Below are 19473 nucleotides of genomic sequence, written 5' to 3'. Positions count from 1 at the left end.
TTGTCGTTGAAAATTGGTAACTGCATGTAGTACCTTCTTTCTACAAGTTTGTATTATAAAAATTCACCACATGTTAACTTTGTGGTATGAGATTATAAAAAACACAAAATTGAATTATCAAGAGAAGATAAATAAATTATTTTGGGGGATACACTAACAAACTTTTAAATAAAACACCGTCAACTTTCCATTTGATAAATACTTTTTAAATATTTTTAAATACTTTGAATTGAAAATGAATATGTATGTTTAAATAATTTGTATAGTAACAGACAATCTGACTATTGTACATATGAGAATATTTATTGCCTGACATAGTGAGAAATGATTAAAATAAAGTCTTTTCAACTAACCAATCAGCCACTGCCGAGTCGTAGAACTCAGACATGGCATTGTTCTACACAAACGCCGTCATGATCTACATTATCAAGAAGTACTGACGTTCGAGCTTTGGAAATTTCACTTTTCATGTTCACCTGATTAAACACTTCAGAATAAATTGCATCTTGATCTGAAACACTGAAAGAATAAAAATAAAAATAATAATAATTTTATTACAAATCAATATACTAAAAGTATCTGTTATCTATGTTTAACTGCAGTTTCTAAACACAAAAACATATTAAACTTCTTTTTTTTTCATACGTTCGGCACTATCAATATCCATGGTCATTTGAAAGTTTGACTTCATTGTTTCATTTAAGATTTTTCTTCTTAATGTCACCAAAATTCTTATTTTGTGAAGTTCAGCATGCTTCCGAGGTTGATACCATAAAAAAATCTCGACTTTTTTACGAGAAAACATTTGTTTGAGTAAGTGGGTTTATTTTACAACAAACAGCCGATGTTCCAATGTGTACATATTGTGCACCCTTATTAGCAAACTTGTATGTGTTCTTATACGAACAAAACTATTACAAAACTCTCTCAAAAATAAAAAAAATAACTTTCAGAATGATAGAATTTTGGTTTCATACATATATTTATCATATCTTGTCAATGATTTACTAGTATTCTTATTTTAGCGAGCTCATGCATCTAAACTTTATCGTTGTGAGCTTGATATTAAACAACTACCAAAGCTTGGATTTCTGCTGCAGATCATGATTTTTTCAACTATATTGACACATACCAACGACTTTAGACTAAAAGCCTATGGCAAACTTGAATATTTTAACTTTTTATTTTTCAGATATATTCTACCTTTTGCTCTATCGTAAGGCGTTTGCATATCTAAATTTATCCGTATACTTTATGCATGTTCATGGACAATATGAGCTCAGTTATCAAAATGCTCAATATCTTTGTTTTGGTTTATGCTGTAACTGATTTGAAACTCAGATGTTTGATATTGCTGCAAGTTGGATACAGATGGATTTGTAGTTGAGGCATATTTGTCATCAGGTAATGATTTAAAAAATATTAAATATTGTGACTTTTTGTGATGAGAAAGGGGTTCATTCTTTTCTAATGCCGTTGTTAGATAGTTAGTATTGATGCAGTTGATATGAAATATTATCTTACCTCCAATACATTTCTAGGAATATGATTGGTTAAAATCGTCCACGTGGAGACCTTGTATGTTCCATATTAGGTAAGTAGGAGGGCGGGGCTTATTTCAATACACGGTTAGTAGTGAAGTTACGACTTTGTCACCATTTGATTATTAAAATGTATTGAAAGTTAAGTTAAATATTGTTATAACAAGGTTGCGAATAAGAAATTGTTATTGTTTAGAATTCTTTTTTTTTTTGCAGACCAATGGCAGTAGGTTATTAAAATTGAACACTTGACCTTATATATAAATTAAAAGGATAATAAAATTATATCATAACGAACTGCAGTTTTACTACTGTGATTACAATTGTTCTTAAAAGTTACACCAAAGGGTGACATTTATTTGCGCGTTTTCGATTGGATTATCATTCAATTGTGGTTTAAGTTATTTCCCTTTGAAAAATGTCAACAATATAAATAAATAGAAGAAATTAATAGTCTTTTAAAAGTATATCAGGGAAAGGCTTAACTTACCATTGAAGTTGATTGATATTCGTATATTTCGATGACAATATTACTGTCACGTTAATAATAAATGATATATCTTTTAACATATTTTGAGTGCTGTAGACAATTGATGTTATGTTACGGAAGAGGTCATTTATAATTGTTTATTGATAAAATGTAGGATTCCGACTGTAACATGTATCAAACATTAGATACGAAATATATAAAATATCTAGAAGATAATTTGTTTGTGTCATTCATTAATAAAAGTGAAATATTGAAAAAATAATTCGGTTTTAGCGGCAATTATGTTTCAATTTTGTCAAAATAAATAATTCGACCTCATTAATCCATATTCATGAGAACTTAAATGTAATCCCTAAATTAGAGCTGGATAACTAATGCATGATGCGTATCAGTTATTTAAAGTACTGTCAACATTGAAAGTGAAACAAAGGTAAATCATCTGATTGACTGATTGGATCCACAAAACAAATCTTCTTATACAGCACAAAAATTACGATTAATAAAGGCAACAGTAGTATACCGCTGTTCAAACTCATAAATCCATGGACAAAAAACAAAATCGGGGTAACAAACTAAAACTGAGGGAAACGCACCAAACATAAGAGAAGAACAACGACACAACACTACATTGTAACACACACAGAAACGGACCAAGCATCAGACAAAATCCCACGAGAATAACAAGTATAACATCAAAACCAAATACATGAATTTGGGATAGACAAGTACCGTGACACGTCTTATCGCAATGTGAATATACACTCAAAAATAAGAGAAAACAAACGACGCAACGTTAAAATGTAACACACACAGAAACGAACTATAATATAACAATGGCCATATTCCTGACTTGGTACAGGACATTTTTAAAGGAAAAAATGGTTTACATATGTTATTAATCTATAATAAAAATTAAATAGACCTAGAAAACACAATGGCACGTGTTCCTATATATTCATATCTATATCCATGTTTATATCGCTTATATGACCATCGGAGGTCTTGTGTGGTTAACTGGATAGTTATTCGTAGATGACGTCTAGAACAGAATACACAGGAAACGAAGCTACATATTATCGAGCCCATGCCCTGTAAATTGTTTATTTAAGACTCTTGTTATTTGTGAAAATGTTTTACATGGTTATAAATCAAATATGAGAATTTTAGGCGATTTGTTGAACATCAACTTCACAGCAAATGTCCCTCTAGGAATATGCCATCCAATTTTCAAATAAATGAAAATTAAGAAAATCTCAAAGGATATTGTTTAGACAAATTTGAAAATTGTACCCTTCAAAAAAATCTTGAAACATGCTTAGATTCAGCATATCAAAAAACGCTTTATCTAAAATTGGGACCAGAGATACCAAAGGGACAGTCAAACTCATAAATCCAAAACAAACTGACAACGCCATGGCCAAAAACGAAAAAAGACATACAGACAAACAACAGCACACATGACAAAACACAGAAAACTAAAGAATAAACAACACGAACCCCACCAAAAACTAGGGGTGATCACAGGTGCTCCGGAAGGGTAAGCAGATCCTGATCCACATGCACCAGTCGTGTTGCTTATGTGATAACAAATCCGGTAAAAAAACTTGGTAACAATCAACAAATTGTAATTTCGGACCCTTAAGACTTTTATATAGAGTAATTTGAACAACCGGTCTTAAATCAGAAAACACAGTTTGATTCAGTATATCAAAAAACCCCGTGAATTTAATTCTTGTTTTCAATCAGACAAAGTGTAATTTTGGACCCTTTGAAATCTATTTGAAGAAAGGTCCTAAATTTTAAGATTCTTAATACACAGTTAGAATGAACATATCAAAGAACACAAATAAAAACAAGTTTAATTTTGAACTCTTAAAAACACAAAATAGACTTATTATAACAGTTATCAAATGTACAAGGATTATAATTTAGTACACCAGACGCAAGTTTCGTCTACATAAAACAAACAAGTACAAAGTTGAAGAGCATTGAGGATCCAAAAGTCCAAAAAATTGTGCCAACTACGGCTAAGGTAATCTACGACTGGGATAAGAAAATCCTTAGTTTTTCGTAAAATTCAAAAAGTTTTGTAAACAGGAAATTTATAAAAATGACCACATTATTGATATGCATGTCAACATCGAAATGTTGACTACTGGGCAGCTGGTGATACCCTCGGGGACAAAACGTCCAGCAGCAGTGGCATCGACCCAGTGGTGTAAACAGTTATCAAATGTACCAGGATTATAATTTAGAACGCAAGACGCGCGTTTCGTCTACATAAGACTCATCAGTGACGCTCATATCAAAATATTTATAAAGCCAAGCAAGTACAAAGTTGATGAGCATTGAGGATCCAAAAGTCCAAAAAGTTGTGCCAACTACGGCTAAGGTAATCTATGCCTGGGATAAGAAAATTCTAGTTTTCGTAAAATTCAAAAAGTTTTGTAAACAGGAAATTTATAAAAAAATGACCACATTATTGATATTCATGTCAACATCGAAATGTTGACTACTGGGCTGGTGATACCCTCGGGGACGAAACGTCCACCAGCAGTGGCATCGACAGAGTGGTGTAAACAGTTATCAAATGTACCAGGATTATAATTTAGTACGCCAAACTTGCGTTTCGTCTACATAAGACTCATTAGTGACGCTCATATCAAAATATTTATAAAGCCAAACAAGCACAAAGTTGAAGAGCATTGAGGATCCAAAAGTCCAAAAAGTTGTGCCAAATACGGCTAAGGTAATCTATGCCTGGGATAAGAAAATCCTTAGTGTTTCGTAAAATTCAAAACGTTTTGTAAACAGGAAGTTTATAAAAATGACCACATTATTGATATGCATGTCAACATCGAAATGTTGACTACTGGGCTGGTGATACCCTCGGGGACGAAACGTCCAGCAGCAGTGGCATCGACCCAGTGGTGTAAACAGTTATAAAATGTACCAGGATTATAATTTAGAACGCAAGACGCGCGTTTCGTCTACACAAGACTCATCAGTGACGCTCATATCAAAATATTTATAAAGCCAAACAAGTACAAAGTCGAAGAGCATTGAGGATCCAAAAGTCCAAAAAGTTCTGCCAAATACGGCTAAGGTAATCTACGCCTGGGATAAGAAAATCCTTAGTTTTTCGTAAAATTCAAAAAGTTTTGTAAACAGGAAATTTATAAAAATGACCACATTATTGATATTCATGTCGATATCGAAATGTTGACTACTGGGCTGGTGATACCCTCGGGGACAAAACGTCCACCAGCAGTGGCATCGACCAAGTGGTGTAAACAGTTATCAAATGTACCAGGATTATAATTTAGTACGCTAGACGCGCGTTTCGTCTACATAAGACTCATTAGTGACGCTCATATCAAAATATTCATAAAGCCAAACAAGTACAAAGTTGAAGAGCATTGAGGATCCAAAAGTCCTAAAAGTTGTGCCAACTACGGCTAAGGTAATCTATGCCTGGGCTAAGAAAATCCTTAGTTTTTCGTAAATTCAAAATGTTTTGTAAAAAGGAAATTAAAAAAATGACCACATTATTGATATTCATGTCAACATCGAAATGTTGACTACTGGGCTGGTGATACCCTCGGGGACGAAACATCCACCAGCAGTGGCATCGATAGAGTGGTGTAAACAGTTATCAAATGTACCAGGATTATAATTTAGTACGCCAAACGCGCGTTTCGTCTACATAAGATTCATCAGTGACGCTCATATCAAAATATTTATAAAGCCAAACAAGTACAAAGTTGAAGAGCATTGAGGATCCAAAAGTCCAAAAAGTTGTGCCAACTACGGCTAAGGTAATCTACGCCTGGGATAAGAAAATCCTTAGTTTTTCGTAAAATTCGAAAAATTTTGTAAACAGGAAATTTATAAAAATGACCACATTATTGATATTCATGTTGACTACTGGGCTGGTGATACCCTCGGGGACGAAACGTCTACCAGCAGTGGCATCGACCCAGTGGTGTAAACAGTTATCACATGTACCAGGATTATAAGTAAGCCAGACGCGCGTTTCGTCTACATAAGACTCATCAGTGACGCTCATATCAAAATATTTATAAAGCCAAACAAGCACAAAGTTGAATAGCATTGAGGATCCAAAAGTCCAAAAAGTTGTGCCAAATACGGCTAAGGGAATCTATGCCTGGGATAAGAAAATCCTTAGTTTTTCTTAAAACTCAAAAAGTTTTGTAAACAGGAAAGCAGAGCTAAAAATCTAATTTCTAGATACACGGTTATAATCAACTTATCAGAGTATCTTTTTACGAAGACATATAAGTTAACCCCATTGGTGGCTTTCAGCTGTTGTCTGCTCTATGGTCGGGTTGTTGTTGCTTTGATACATTAACCATTTCCTTTCTCAATTTAACCCATTTAAACTGGTAAAGATATAAGCACTGTATAGCAAATGTATTGAAAAGTATTATATTTCTTTCATGAACATAAGGTAACAATTTCATGGCATTCCATAGAACTTTATTGAAGTAACTGGCAAGAAACTATGTGGCAAATTTTAAAACTGATTCATACACTTATTCTCAAGTTATTATTCGTGAATTAGAAAAACAGATTTTGTTTGTCTTTTTTGACTCCTTATTACTAATCACCTAAACGACAATAACTTCAAAATATTCATCCCAACCTTCCAACGATAGTCTAGAACCTTTTGTCTGCAATTCAAAAAAATAATTGCCAAAAAACTACAATAACCATAAAAAAAATTCAAACCCTCCTATTATGATATCATACCTTGTGGTAAAATTTCATAGTGATCTAGAAGGGTATTTCTCATCCAATCTTTTATGGTAATATTCCTTACAAAGCACACGAATTTCGGCATTCACTTTAAAACCTAGCTAAACCTTCAAACAGATTTATTCAGCATGGATATAGTTACGATACTGTTGTCACGTCATTAAGGATTGCATGTTTTGGTATTAATATAGATTCCCTCATAGGATCTTAGCATAAAAAATAAACATAGCATTGGGATATCACAAAACATGATTCACCCGGCTGTATTGTTTACACCCTGTCTCTATTCCAGAGACTCTAGTCTTTGTTCGTCTTGTGTAAGTTTTTAAATTTCAGGTCATTTATGTGTTTTGGAGTTTAGTATGACGTCCATTTTTACTGAACTAGTACACATTTTTATTAAGAGGCCAACTGAGGCCCAACTCTGGGTAATGGAGTTTCTCTCTGCGTTGAGAACGAATTGGTTGTCTTCGTCTGCTTTAGATACCTTACTCATAAACTTTTTATCTGCTTTTTTGGTCGGGTTGTTATTCTTTGACATATTCCCTATATCCATTCTCAAGTTATTGACCACGACCCAATTTATGTAAAAATGCTTGTTGTATTTCTTATCTTTTTTTAATAAATTCAAAACGGCGAAAACAATACCCTAAAACAAATCTCAATCTTTCTATAGTGATAAAGAACTTTGTGCTCAAACGTCATAGAAATTCATAAATTTCTATTTAAGTTATTGTTTGCGAACAAAATGTCTCCGGACGCCGTCGCAGACATCGTCATATCAATTTTCGAACGACTGGCGGTCGTATATTAAAAGTTAAAGAAGAACAATACGTTTTGTAAATTCAACATAGTCAATTAATGTGTTGATCTATTGTGTCTAGACTCAGAGTTCAGAATATGAATATAACAGTGTGAATCTATCCGAAGCGCTCAAACCAAAAATAGATTAAGCGATGGGTGAAACACCAGCCGAACTATATAACAAAGGGGCTTAAACAATAATAGCCATCTGATGTAAACTTTGTCTATATTTCATATTAATATCTGAAATTTTCAAGGTACAACTTTTATCTCATGAAATTAAATACTAGATTATTAACACACATATTTCAAAATGAATATCTATAAGATAGTAAAACAGTTAATAGTAGGGTGCCCAATCAAAAAATTTGATCGATTTGCCTATACGGAATAACACACGGCTATATTTTATATCACTGGAAAGAGGAGAACAATCCTCAGCGAAATATCGATGTCGTCGTTGTCTGCCGTGGTCACGTTTTTTTAACTTTAATCATTTGTCGAAAACAAAATGCGTTTTTCACGTCTTTTGATATCAAGGTGTTCGTCAATTTCTAGGTAAATATTGAAATTTCTGTTTTTGGATGTGAAAATGTATATATGAATAATTTGTTTCGAAATTAACGTGGAACAAGGTTGAATATAAATCTCTGTGTATAGCTTTGCCTTACAGAAGTAAAAATTACTGCAAACAGAACAAAAGGGGGAGGGTTAAGTTTTTAAAACAAACCGTCTATTAGAAACAGGTAAAACACCCCAATCGGGCCATTTAATCATATACAGATGATTAAATGAGCAACAATTGGCTATAATGTTTACAAGTATTTTAAAAATATGATAAAGGAGAGGGTTATGTACATCACCGATGTTTTTTTTACAAACAATTGCAAACAAAAAAGGAGCGAGAAACCAAAGGAACATTTAAAACTTATAAAATGAAGACATGCAGACGACAGCATGGCAAAAACACGAAAACAATCTGTATCTTGTGACTTTATTGTCATCATACCCTTGATTCCTTTTACAGCGAACTCTTTGTCTACATGAAGAGCATGTAAAATCATGCGAGTATCTACTTCATCGGGCGTACAAAATATTTCTTAAAACCTGATTACTCCTTCTGAGCTTATTTAGGGTCCTTGGAAGTGCTACTTATGATATGACTTCCTCATGTATCATGGTGACTGTTGATCTATCATGATGCTAAACAATCGATTCGCCAAGAAATCAGATTAAGGCCTGCTTGTTCTCCAGTCAGGAATTTGACGACCTTCTATATATGACCTGAAACACTTCTACAGACGAACAAGAACAATAACTTGATTCAGCTTTAAAATAACTGCAGTTGTGTCTGCTAGTGTAAGATTTATAGCAAGAATGGTGGTACAACATTTTGTAATCATCAGTACAAAGGTGGTCTAGGTCTAAAGCATAATGCAATAAACTAAAATCTTTAGTTACATATACTCGATTAAGCTTTTGTTTGTGCTATTTCCTCGCATATTAATAAACAATTGAGTAGCAGAACCCTGACATATAAAACACTTTTCCCATTATATTTCATTCCTACTTCGTTTCGGGCTTGATGGGCATGGTTTAACAGGACTGTGAATGTGTGCAATATTCCGGGTTTGAAACGTGACCGAAGGATTTGATTTGTATATTACAATTATAACAAAACTATCAATTAAAAAAAAATTAAAGATATAGAAACCAACAAAACATATTTCCTATTACAAAACAACGATCTTCAAACTAACTGGACTTTACCAAATATACAAATTGACCATACAACAAACAAAAAAGAGAAATGATGTTAGTGATAATTGTCCTAGTTAATATGATAGTGTAATCTACAAAACGATTAACGGTACGAGAAAAGGCGTGTTTGAATCAAGACAGAATTATCACTAAGTTTTGTGTTTTAAATTGCTATTTTCTTCTCACCGATTAACATTATATGAAAGATATTTGGCACACATATGAACCATGTCGTATTGATGTAATCCAAGAAAAAATCCCGTGAAAGTAACACGCAATAAATTTTCTTTAATTCAAAATGTGATCAATTTCAGCGAAAAAAAATAGTCTTACTAAAATCATGAAATACTTATACTTTAACTATATGAATCTTTTCAGTTTTCGTTATATGATAAATTTAATTTTTAAGCTAAATGATTAGTATCATTTGAGCAAATAACATAGAAAGCAATAATTTTATTTTTCGTGTTGAAGATGGCCTGTATGATGATGTATCTTTGGGTACCCTAAGAAACCACAAAATTTTGAAAAACGTGACCACGGGAGCTTACGACGACATTCTTGATTGGAAATTATCATGATTTTCCAATAGTTTGCATATCAATATAGCCGTGTGTTATCCGTTTACTTAAACTCGTTAACTAGACGTCTTTTTCGATAATGGACACTCTACTATAAGATCTTAGGGACCGTTCAATATTTATCAGATGGATGGGCCGGTGCAAAATGGGGCGGGGCAAGCACTTTTTTAGTGGAAATATTTGGATGGGCGAGAACTTTTTTTTAAATATCTAGTGGATGGGCCAGAACATATTTTACAGGAAAAATTTGACTATCAATTTAATCGGTGTGTAGGAAATTTCTTTTGCAGGCACTCAAAACATGTCTCAACAAACTGGTAGCTTGGTTCATTTCAGTCAATTTTAAGGATTTAATTAAGGAATAAAAAAGCTAGAATGTTTTTGTTCGAACTATCTTTTAAATTATTTTGACCTAAAAATATAGAATACCAAGTTGTTTAATAGTTTGGTGTATTGCTGTTAAATTTATGGATTTAATTAATAGGTTAAAAAAAAAAAAGCTCAAATTTTCAGGTATGGCTAAATTCTGATAGTCAACTTTAAAAAAATTTATAACTTTCACAATTCACCTTGGATTTTCATAAAACTCTACAGCTATCTCATATATATATTGATCTTATAGAAAGCTAGGTTGTTTGGTAGTTAGGTGTATTGCTTTAAAATTTATGGATTTAATTAATAGGTAAGAAAAAAAAGCTCAAATTTTCATTTTAGGCTAAATTCAGATAGTCACCGTTAATTTTGTTTATATCTTTTTTAAATCAACTTGGATTTTCATAAATCTTTATAGCTATCTCAATTATATATTGATCTTACAGAAAGCAAGTTTGTTTGTTACTTTGGTGTATTGTTGTCATTTTTATGGATTTTATAAATAGCTAAAAAAAAAGCTAAAATTTTAAGTTTAGGCTGAATCTAGAAAGTCATCTTTAATTTTTTTATAACTTTTTTAAATCAACATGGATTTTCATAAAACTCTACAGCTATTTCACTTATACATTAAACTTACAGAATGCCAAGTTGATTTGTAGTTTGGTGTATTCTGTCATTCTTACGGATTAAATAAAAAGGTTAAAAAAAAAGCTCAAATTTTCAGTTTAGGCTAAATCAAGATAGTCATCTTTAAATTTGTTTATAACTTTTGCAAATCAACATGGATTTTCATTAAACTTTACAGCTATTTCATTTATATATTGATCTTATAGAATGCCAAATATTTTGGTAGTTTGGTGTGTTGCTGTCATTCTTATGGATTTGATAAAAAGGTTAAAAAAAAGCTCAAAACAACTTGCATTTTCATAAAACTCTACTGCTATATCATTTTTATATTGATCTTACTAAATGCCAGGCTGTTAAGTTCTTTGTTTTTTTTTTTTTGCTGTCATTTTATGGATTTTGTTAAAAGGTTGAAAAAAGCTACAATTTTAAGTTTAGACTAAATTCTGATGGTCACCTTCAAATTTTTTCACACATTTTTCAAATCAACTTAGATTTTCATATAACTCTACAGCTATCTCATTTATATATTGATCTTACAGAATGCTAGGTTGTTTGATAGTTTGGTGTTTAGCTGTCAAATTTAGGGAATTAATTGATAGGCTAAAAAGGCTGCATGAAAGTCAAAAATATGTCTGCCTGTATTTGCTTAAAAAGACCATAATTTCTTTTTAGAAAAGTAGAATAGATAAAGGGACATTGATTATTGAACTATAAACATGCTCTATTATTAGAACAATAATTAATAATTCAACATATGATAATATGTTTGCTAGTCCAAGAGTTATTGTCCCTGATTTCTTGATTCTTGATTTCAAGACATAAAAATTTAAAAACTTTAAAACAGAAAAAGAACCTATATCATTTTTGATTGTCTTATAATTTTTGAGGGGCAAGGACTTTTTTATAGATTTTTTTAGATGTGCAAGCACTTTTTTTCAGAATTTAAAAGGATGGGCATGAACTTTTTTAATGAAACAATATTAAGAATGCACCGGCCCATCCATCTGGTAAATATTGAACGGTCCCTTACTCATAAAAATTGAAACGGCTTAAAAAGTCACATTTTGAGCATACAACTTTTCAAATAAAGGTCGAAATGAGGTCATTCGTTAATTATAATTGACATAATCTTCAGATAATATATGTGTTATTTTTGCATTTTTTGAACCAAAAAGCACATTATAAAATCATAATTGAGATTGATTTTATTTTGAATATCAATAAAAGCAATTAAAGAATTAAATCAATAAGTAATTTTTCTGAAAAATTTCTACTTTCAGTATTAACTATGTCAAAATTATTAAACACTTTTCAAATCTTACTCAAAACCTGGTTGGTTTGTTGTTCAGGTGGCTTCAATGTTGTTTGACAGCTTCAGACATATAATGAACTCATTTTACACCCTTCTAAATCGATCGAAATCACTACTTTAACTCTAAAACATCTTTCTGGTACTGCACTTTCATATTGTTGGTACTATTTACTTTCAATTATATAGAGATTCTTGGTTATCATGGTTGTTTTGTTGTACACTTTAATAACATACTGTACACCTAATGTGGACAGTCTATAGATAACTTACATTATTCCTTGGGACTTTTACGAAATTTTCTGAAATTATGACCAACGGATTTTCATTTTAATTTATAGCACTGATAAATGGACCATGTTAAGGCAATAAACATTTATGAAATTCTGTTATCAAATATTTATAAGCAGGATACATATGAGTAACAGACACAGGGTTCCATGAAACCTTATACAATTATTTTTTTATTTCAGTAGGAAACCTAGAAATATCTGAATTAAAAAACAGGATTGTTTCAATATATTTTCTCAAGAGATTTGTGTGTGTGTCCTTATAATTTTTAAAAAGATATTACATACCCATGGTCTTTATTTTTTCCTCGATCTTTCACAATTCCGTCTGATACTGTATCACTTGGAACATCATATATATCAATTAAAGAAGGCTTGTTTTGGCTGGTATCAACAGTTTTCACTTCACTTATACATTTGTAAAAAAAAATTTAATTGTTATTATGCATGTAACATACCCGCATGTGAAGAAAATTTTCAAAAATTACTAACAAACAATAACATACCATATCAAAATAAACTGCATTGTCAATGTTTCTACTGAAAATTGGAATTACTTCGAAAAGTTGAGTTTACATAAACTCATCATATATATCAGGATTAAAATTGTGCACGCCTGACGCCTGTTTTGCCTATAAAAGACAGTGCAAACACCATTTTACGTTAGTGAAAGAAAAAACAAATAAATAAAGATTGAACTTATAGAGCATTGAAGACCAAATATTCTGGTTTAGCCATAACATACTTCACATTCATAAGTATTAAACAGTTTCAAAAATATAGCCAAACTACAATTTTGAAATATGAATTCCATGTTGCATAAAAGCCAAAAAAAAAACTTATTAGAAACTGCATGTCTCGTGTGTGCATACTATACTAAAACCACACGCTCTAATGCTCGTAGTTGTTTTTAGCTCTACAGTGATTTCAGTAACATCTGATATTATATCAATCTAAAAGAATTTACAAGTAAGGTCAAATGTAGTTATGCAGACTGGCTTATTTTGTCATCCAATTATCCTTATATATATATAAAAGTCAACAATCCCTCGCTTGGAGAGGGCCTAAACTCACAATCGCAGATTTGACAGCCTACTGAACTCTGCAGATGAACATTTCATACTCCATTTAACAACGTGTATACAAAAATGTTATAAATGATTATTGGGATTCAATCAAAAGGAATCCTTTTCATATTTTATCAAATATTGAATAACTAAATGTTTCTCAAACGACATTCCTCTGAGTAGAAGGGTAACATTTCTTGACCAATGGAACTAACAATTGTTTCAAGTGGCAGATTTTAAAAAGGCTAGCCATACTTCTGATTTGTTTTCTCATGATTATGTTCACAAATGTCTTGATAACAGGTTGTGGTAATAATACAAACATTGAAAAGTCTAATTGACTCATTTATAAAACAAATTACACTTTTCTAACATTTGGATTGCAATCATAAAATGATACATAACCGCCCTTTTTTGGCTGTCAATCAATTTGGTAAAATATGTTTAAAATGCATTGATTTGGTGTTAAAACTGGAAAAAAATTGATAAAACATTAAAGTTTCAAATATATACCAATTTTTTACTCGCATGCATGCGACGCGCTGATCGGGTTTACCTTTATCGGGAATACTCCAAGTCAACTATGTGAAAATCAATAATATGAAAGTACTGAAACACATGTCGATCTATATCACCAAAGAGACATAAAATAAAAGCCAATTCATCTCCAGTCAATCAGTTCGAGGGAACCTTAGCATGCTAAGCTTCTTAATATTTTTTTAATCTATACACAACAATTCAAGATAGGCGTGTTATATATCATGTCAGTTCAAAAGCTTTGACAATAAGCTGATAAAACCTGTCTCAATAGGTAATATGAATCAAATGAGTAATTTACCACTCATACGACACATGGTATCTTATAATCCAAAATGTCCATAATTCGGGGGTAGCGATGATGATGGGATATTTCTTTATAGATATATGAAGATGTGGTATGAGTGCCAATGAGACAACTCTCCATCCAAATAGCAATTTATAAAAGTAAACCATTATAGGTCAAGGTACGGCCTTCAACACAGAGCCTTGGCTCACACCGAGCAACAAGTTATAAAAGGCCCCAAAATTACTAGTATCAAAGCATTCAAACGGGAAAACCAACGGTCTAATCTATATAAAAAGACGAGAAACACGTATAAATTACACAAACAACTACTGTACATCAGATTCCTGACTAAGAACTTGCAGCGGATTAAACGTTTTAATGGCACCAAACCTTCTCTCTTTTTCTGAAACAATAGTATAACATCACAACATAGACAAACACACGATGAGATATCAATTGGAAGTCTTACATCAATCAAAAAACGTAAATTAACACACTTTGAACGAATAAATTGGATCTGCGATACCTGAGTGCAAATATATATTAAACTCATTTGAAAGAAGTGTTACTATAGATTTTAAAAAAAAATATGTTATATATAAAAATTATTAAATGTATCTTACGCCTTATATGTTTATATTCAACTAAACAGTTAAAAATAGTTTGATAAAAATATATTTATCTGTTCGTAGGTCTTATAGATAAGTGTCAGCAGTTTTTTAAATCATATGTGAAAGCTCATGTTTTCCAACATACTTGTTTCTGAAGCTGCTTTTATTTTCCTTTATCATGTTTTTACCATTGCTATTCACTTCTGATACCACGTCTTGAGCAGTGTTGTTTTTGTCAGATACAGGTGTGTAATCAAGTTTTTTAGGGTTTAGACATCGACTTTCTTTATTTGTTCTAAATGAGAAAATGACAAAATACACTCAAACTGCCAAAGTCTATGTGATTTTTAAGTCAACACTATCTTTTTAATAGATTAATGAAAATGTTAATTACAATCTACACAGTCAATTAAATGAAACTTTTATATTTCTCTTAAAGAATGCACCTAGACTTCACTGAGAAAACGCCATTATTTCTACGTAAAATAACATTTTTTTTGGAAACGAAATAGACATTAATTTATAACTTCAGTTTCATGTAAAACTTAAAGTATGTGCATGAAATATACATGTTCAAGAATACATTTAACATATCTAAATTGATTGGTTTCTCTACACAAAAGTAGAAATGTAACAAAAGCTTCCCATTCGAATGCAGATCCGTATGCATAGTCACATTGACACTTCATTCTTAACATTGCAGGATAATAAAGGAATTTATATTTTTTACATCAGTTTAATCTCTTTGGAAAATAGAAATATATTCGACCTCAAGTAACTGTTTAAAATGTTTTAAATTGGTAACGACATTTTGCCGTAAGCGCATTTTTACATAAATCCAACCTCAACATCAGAAATATATACTTACTCCACTTTCTTTGAATCAAAACAATATTTCCTGACAGCAACAAAGATGACAATGAACCCAACTGCTAAGATTAACGGAACTGCATATGCTGCGTGTACTACAATCATACATAATTATTTGTTAAATGAAGACTATTGTTACTTGCTTATTAGTATGTTTAAAAGAAAAGCTTATAACGGTTTCAATTCACCACATCTATATCCACTTTCCCTACTTTAACAAATCTCCAGGTAAAGTGTGACGTGTATACATACATTGCAAGTCTTAACAATTGATTGACGCCAACAATAGTGTGACGATACCAGATACAATGCAAGACTATTGATTTCTTTCTGAAATTGAGGTAACTCTTTGTAATGAAACAAAAAAGGATATTTTCGTAAAAACAAATACGATTTAACATTAAGTCCAGGCTTAATAATGTTAATAAATAATTCTTCTTTCTTCATTGAAAAACTGAAATACATATTTGTAATGATGCTTTAAAGGGATTAATCTGGGATAATATTACTGTCTTCAATACTTGTTTAAGAAATTTCAAATCGTCTAGTATGTAACTGTGTTCGTCGTGATATTTGCGTTTAAATGAAATGTCTGTAAAGTGGCTTACTTTTCATTTAAAACCATCAATTTAATTTCGGATATAACACGAATGATAAAAAAAATATGTGAAAAATAGATACAGATCTGAAAGGCAGATTCATAACGATGGAGTTCATAAAAACTAACAAAAACAAAATCTCGACTATATCAACCTGTCAAACTAATGTCATATTCCTAACTTACAATCGTTTTCCGAGTAAAATGGTGATTTAAGCTGGGGTTCTATAGCTACATTAACCTTCTACTTGTATAACGGTGGTATTTAGTCTCGTTATATGTAAATCGTGTTAGCTACACAAAGAGACATTATTAGTAAACGTGATCATAATTTGAATCCACCCACCATATTATCAAACATACATCATAGTGTTTCTTAATTTTCATGTCGGAGCCTATTGTAGCAAACTATATGGTATAGGTTTTCTCATAGTTAAGGGCCGTAAGGTTGCATATAATTGCTTACTCTCACTTTATTTAAACTTTGGGTTGATAGTTATCTCCTTTATCATCATATCATGTCTCTTTTTTTCTAATCTATGTGTAATACTATATAATAAATGGAATTACAAAGACATGTTACAGTACACTTGGGAATATCAATATCTACTAGAACAGTAAAGTCAGAGTTCAAATATCTACTTGTTAAAATTGGGATATTCAATTTTCACAGAATCACAATTTCTACAAGAAGATAGTGGAACTACATTTTCTACTATACACATGGAAAAAAGTATTGCAACACCAAATTGAAATTCAAATTAAAAAAAAAACACTCTTTATTTTTTTGTGATATAATTTGTTGAAATAGAACTAGTTTAACATTATTAAATATCACCAGTGTTTAATCAATAAATAACGACTCGATAAGTTCTTATCTGCACATGCAGCTACTGTACTCGTAAACAATAAAACAGATGTTTTATCCTCATTGTTTTCAACACTTTAAATAACCAAGTTTATACGGTTATGTGATTGACACCTTGTAATTGGTCATCTATAACTCATAACTGTAGCAAGATGACAGATAATCAGCATGAGAGAAGCAGGTATGTCGCTTCGACAATTGCACGTATTGTTGGTCTTCACCATTCCACTATAAGTCGTTTTGAGGATAAAAATCTAGCAACAAACGATGTTAAAGACCTTCCGAGATCAAGAAGACTCCTATAACATCGGCTATATAAAATCAAGCATAATGAAGGTTGGTCAGAAGGATACCCATTGCAAAACAATACAATCCTAAAAAGAGAGTAATGACCATACAGAAGCCTTTAAGCAAGAACTGTTCGAGATCGGCTCATCGCTACTGTTTATCGTGCGATAAGACCATTTCGGGGACCTTTGCCTACAAACAGACACACTGTTGTCAGTATCCAATATAGTGAAGAGCTCGCCAACGTTTTAAAATTAGCATCGAGGAGAAAGATCCACTGTTCCAATGGAATTTGGTTTATCATCATTGACTCTATCGTTGACCGAATTTGAACCATATCGAGCATATAAGGGACACTATTGGACGTAAAGTGCACGAAAGGACACCCCAATTCAAACAAGTCATGAAATAAACAATACCCTTCGTGAGGAATGGTTGATGTTACCATAGCAACAAATAAGTCGACTTACGGCAGGAATCAGAAGACATTTCGATGCGGTTATCCGTTTGAATGGAGGCTGCACACAAAGTACTAATTCTTTGGCGTATAAAGATCAACCATGATGTGAACAATCATCTAAAGATTAATTTAGAACAAGAAGTAATTGTAACAGGATGCTGTTACGAAGTCTCCCAAACAAAGCTCCCATAACTCGCCATTCATATGGTCCCATGTTCATTTGATTTGATTTTTTGTCCCATACAAGAATATATATGGCTTACGAGTGGGGATCTCCACCATTTACAAGTATTCAAACAGCAGGGGATGGTGATGACCCCCAGGGACTTTACCTACATTTCATTTGATTTGTTTCATTGTCCCATACAAGAATATATATGGTTTAGGGGTGGGGATGTTGACCGTTTACAAGTTTTCAAACAAGAGGGGGTGGGGTGACCCCCTAGGGACTTCCATTTTATTTCATTTCATTTGTTTTATTGTCCCCTACAAGAATATATATGGTTTAGGGGTGGGGATCTGGACCGTTTACAAGATAATAGCACATTTTCAAATTGAACGGGGTGTGGAGGACCCCCGGGGACTTCCCTTTTATTTCATTTGATTTGTTAATTTCATTTGATTAGTTTTATTGTCCCATACAAGAATATATATGGTTTAGGGGTGGGGATGTTGACCGTTTACAAGTTTTCAAACAAGAGGGGGTGGGGTGACCCCCTAGGGACTTCCCTTTTATTTCATTTCATTTGTTTTATTGTCCCCTACAAGAATATATATGGTTTAGGGGTGGGGATCTGGACCGTTTACAAGATAATAGCACATTTTCAAATTGAACGGGGTGGGGAGGACCCCCGGGGACTTCCTTTTAATTTCATTTGATTTGTTTTATCGTCCCATTCAAGAATATATGAGGTTTAGGGGTGGGGATCTGGACCGTTTACAAGATAAAAGCATTTTCTCAAATTGAAGGGGGTGGGGATGACCCCCCAGGGACTCCCCCTATATTTCATGTGACTTGTTTTATTGTCCTTTAATCATTTCTGAAGACTACATGTATCTATCACTTACAGTTTTCAAGTTATATTCATTTGAAAATTTTAGAAAATAAAATCCCATAGGGTTCTATAGTAAACCCCTCCCTTCTTTCTGCCCCCCAAAATACCCCTTAATAGACCCCAATGCACAAACGAAAGATCGATGGCTCACCTAGACATATTAGTCTAACATTCTATGAAACCCTAAGTTAATCTGACCAGGGGTTTTGGAGAAACGCTGCGGACAAGTTCATTTTTAATGTGGCGGAAGAAAAAGAAAAAGAAGAAGAATAATAA

The 19473-nt window shown here is 32.2% G+C and overlaps 1 protein-coding gene across 1 annotated transcript; it reads right to left on the bottom strand.

Annotated features, from left to right (window-relative positions):
- Positions 1-380: 380 nt before the first annotated feature.
- Positions 381-18198, bottom strand: LOC139529036 (uncharacterized). The gene is made up of 5 exons (XM_071325271.1): positions 18153-18198; positions 15927-16023; positions 15204-15353; positions 12843-12962; positions 381-519 (listed from the first exon to the last, which is right to left on the bottom strand). Exons 1-5 carry the CDS (start codon positions 18169-18171, stop codon positions 381-383), a joined length of 525 nt encoding a protein of 174 aa, XP_071181372.1. The 5' UTR covers positions 18172-18198.
- Between the last annotated feature and the right edge of the window lie 1275 nt (positions 18199-19473).

This window comes from Mytilus edulis, chromosome 6 (genome assembly GCF_963676685.1).
Source record: "Mytilus edulis chromosome 6, xbMytEdul2.2, whole genome shotgun sequence".
In the NCBI taxonomy this organism is placed as follows: Eukaryota; Metazoa; Mollusca; class Bivalvia; order Mytilida; family Mytilidae; genus Mytilus; species Mytilus edulis.
Note: the sequence above shows the minus strand (reverse complement) of the source record. Positions and strands in the feature narration are given on the sequence as shown.

Bases quoted from the DNA above. Each gene is read 5' to 3' on its own strand.
- LOC139529036 (XM_071325271.1), bottom strand. The intron at 15,354-15,926 runs GTAAGTATATAT...TTTCTCATTTAG, and splicing joins TTTGATTCAAAGAAAGTGGA to AACAAATAAAGAAAGTCGAT. The intron at 520-12,842 runs GTATGTAATATC...TTATTCTTTCAG, and splicing joins GGAAAAAATAAAGACCATGG to TGTTTCAGATCAAGATGCAA.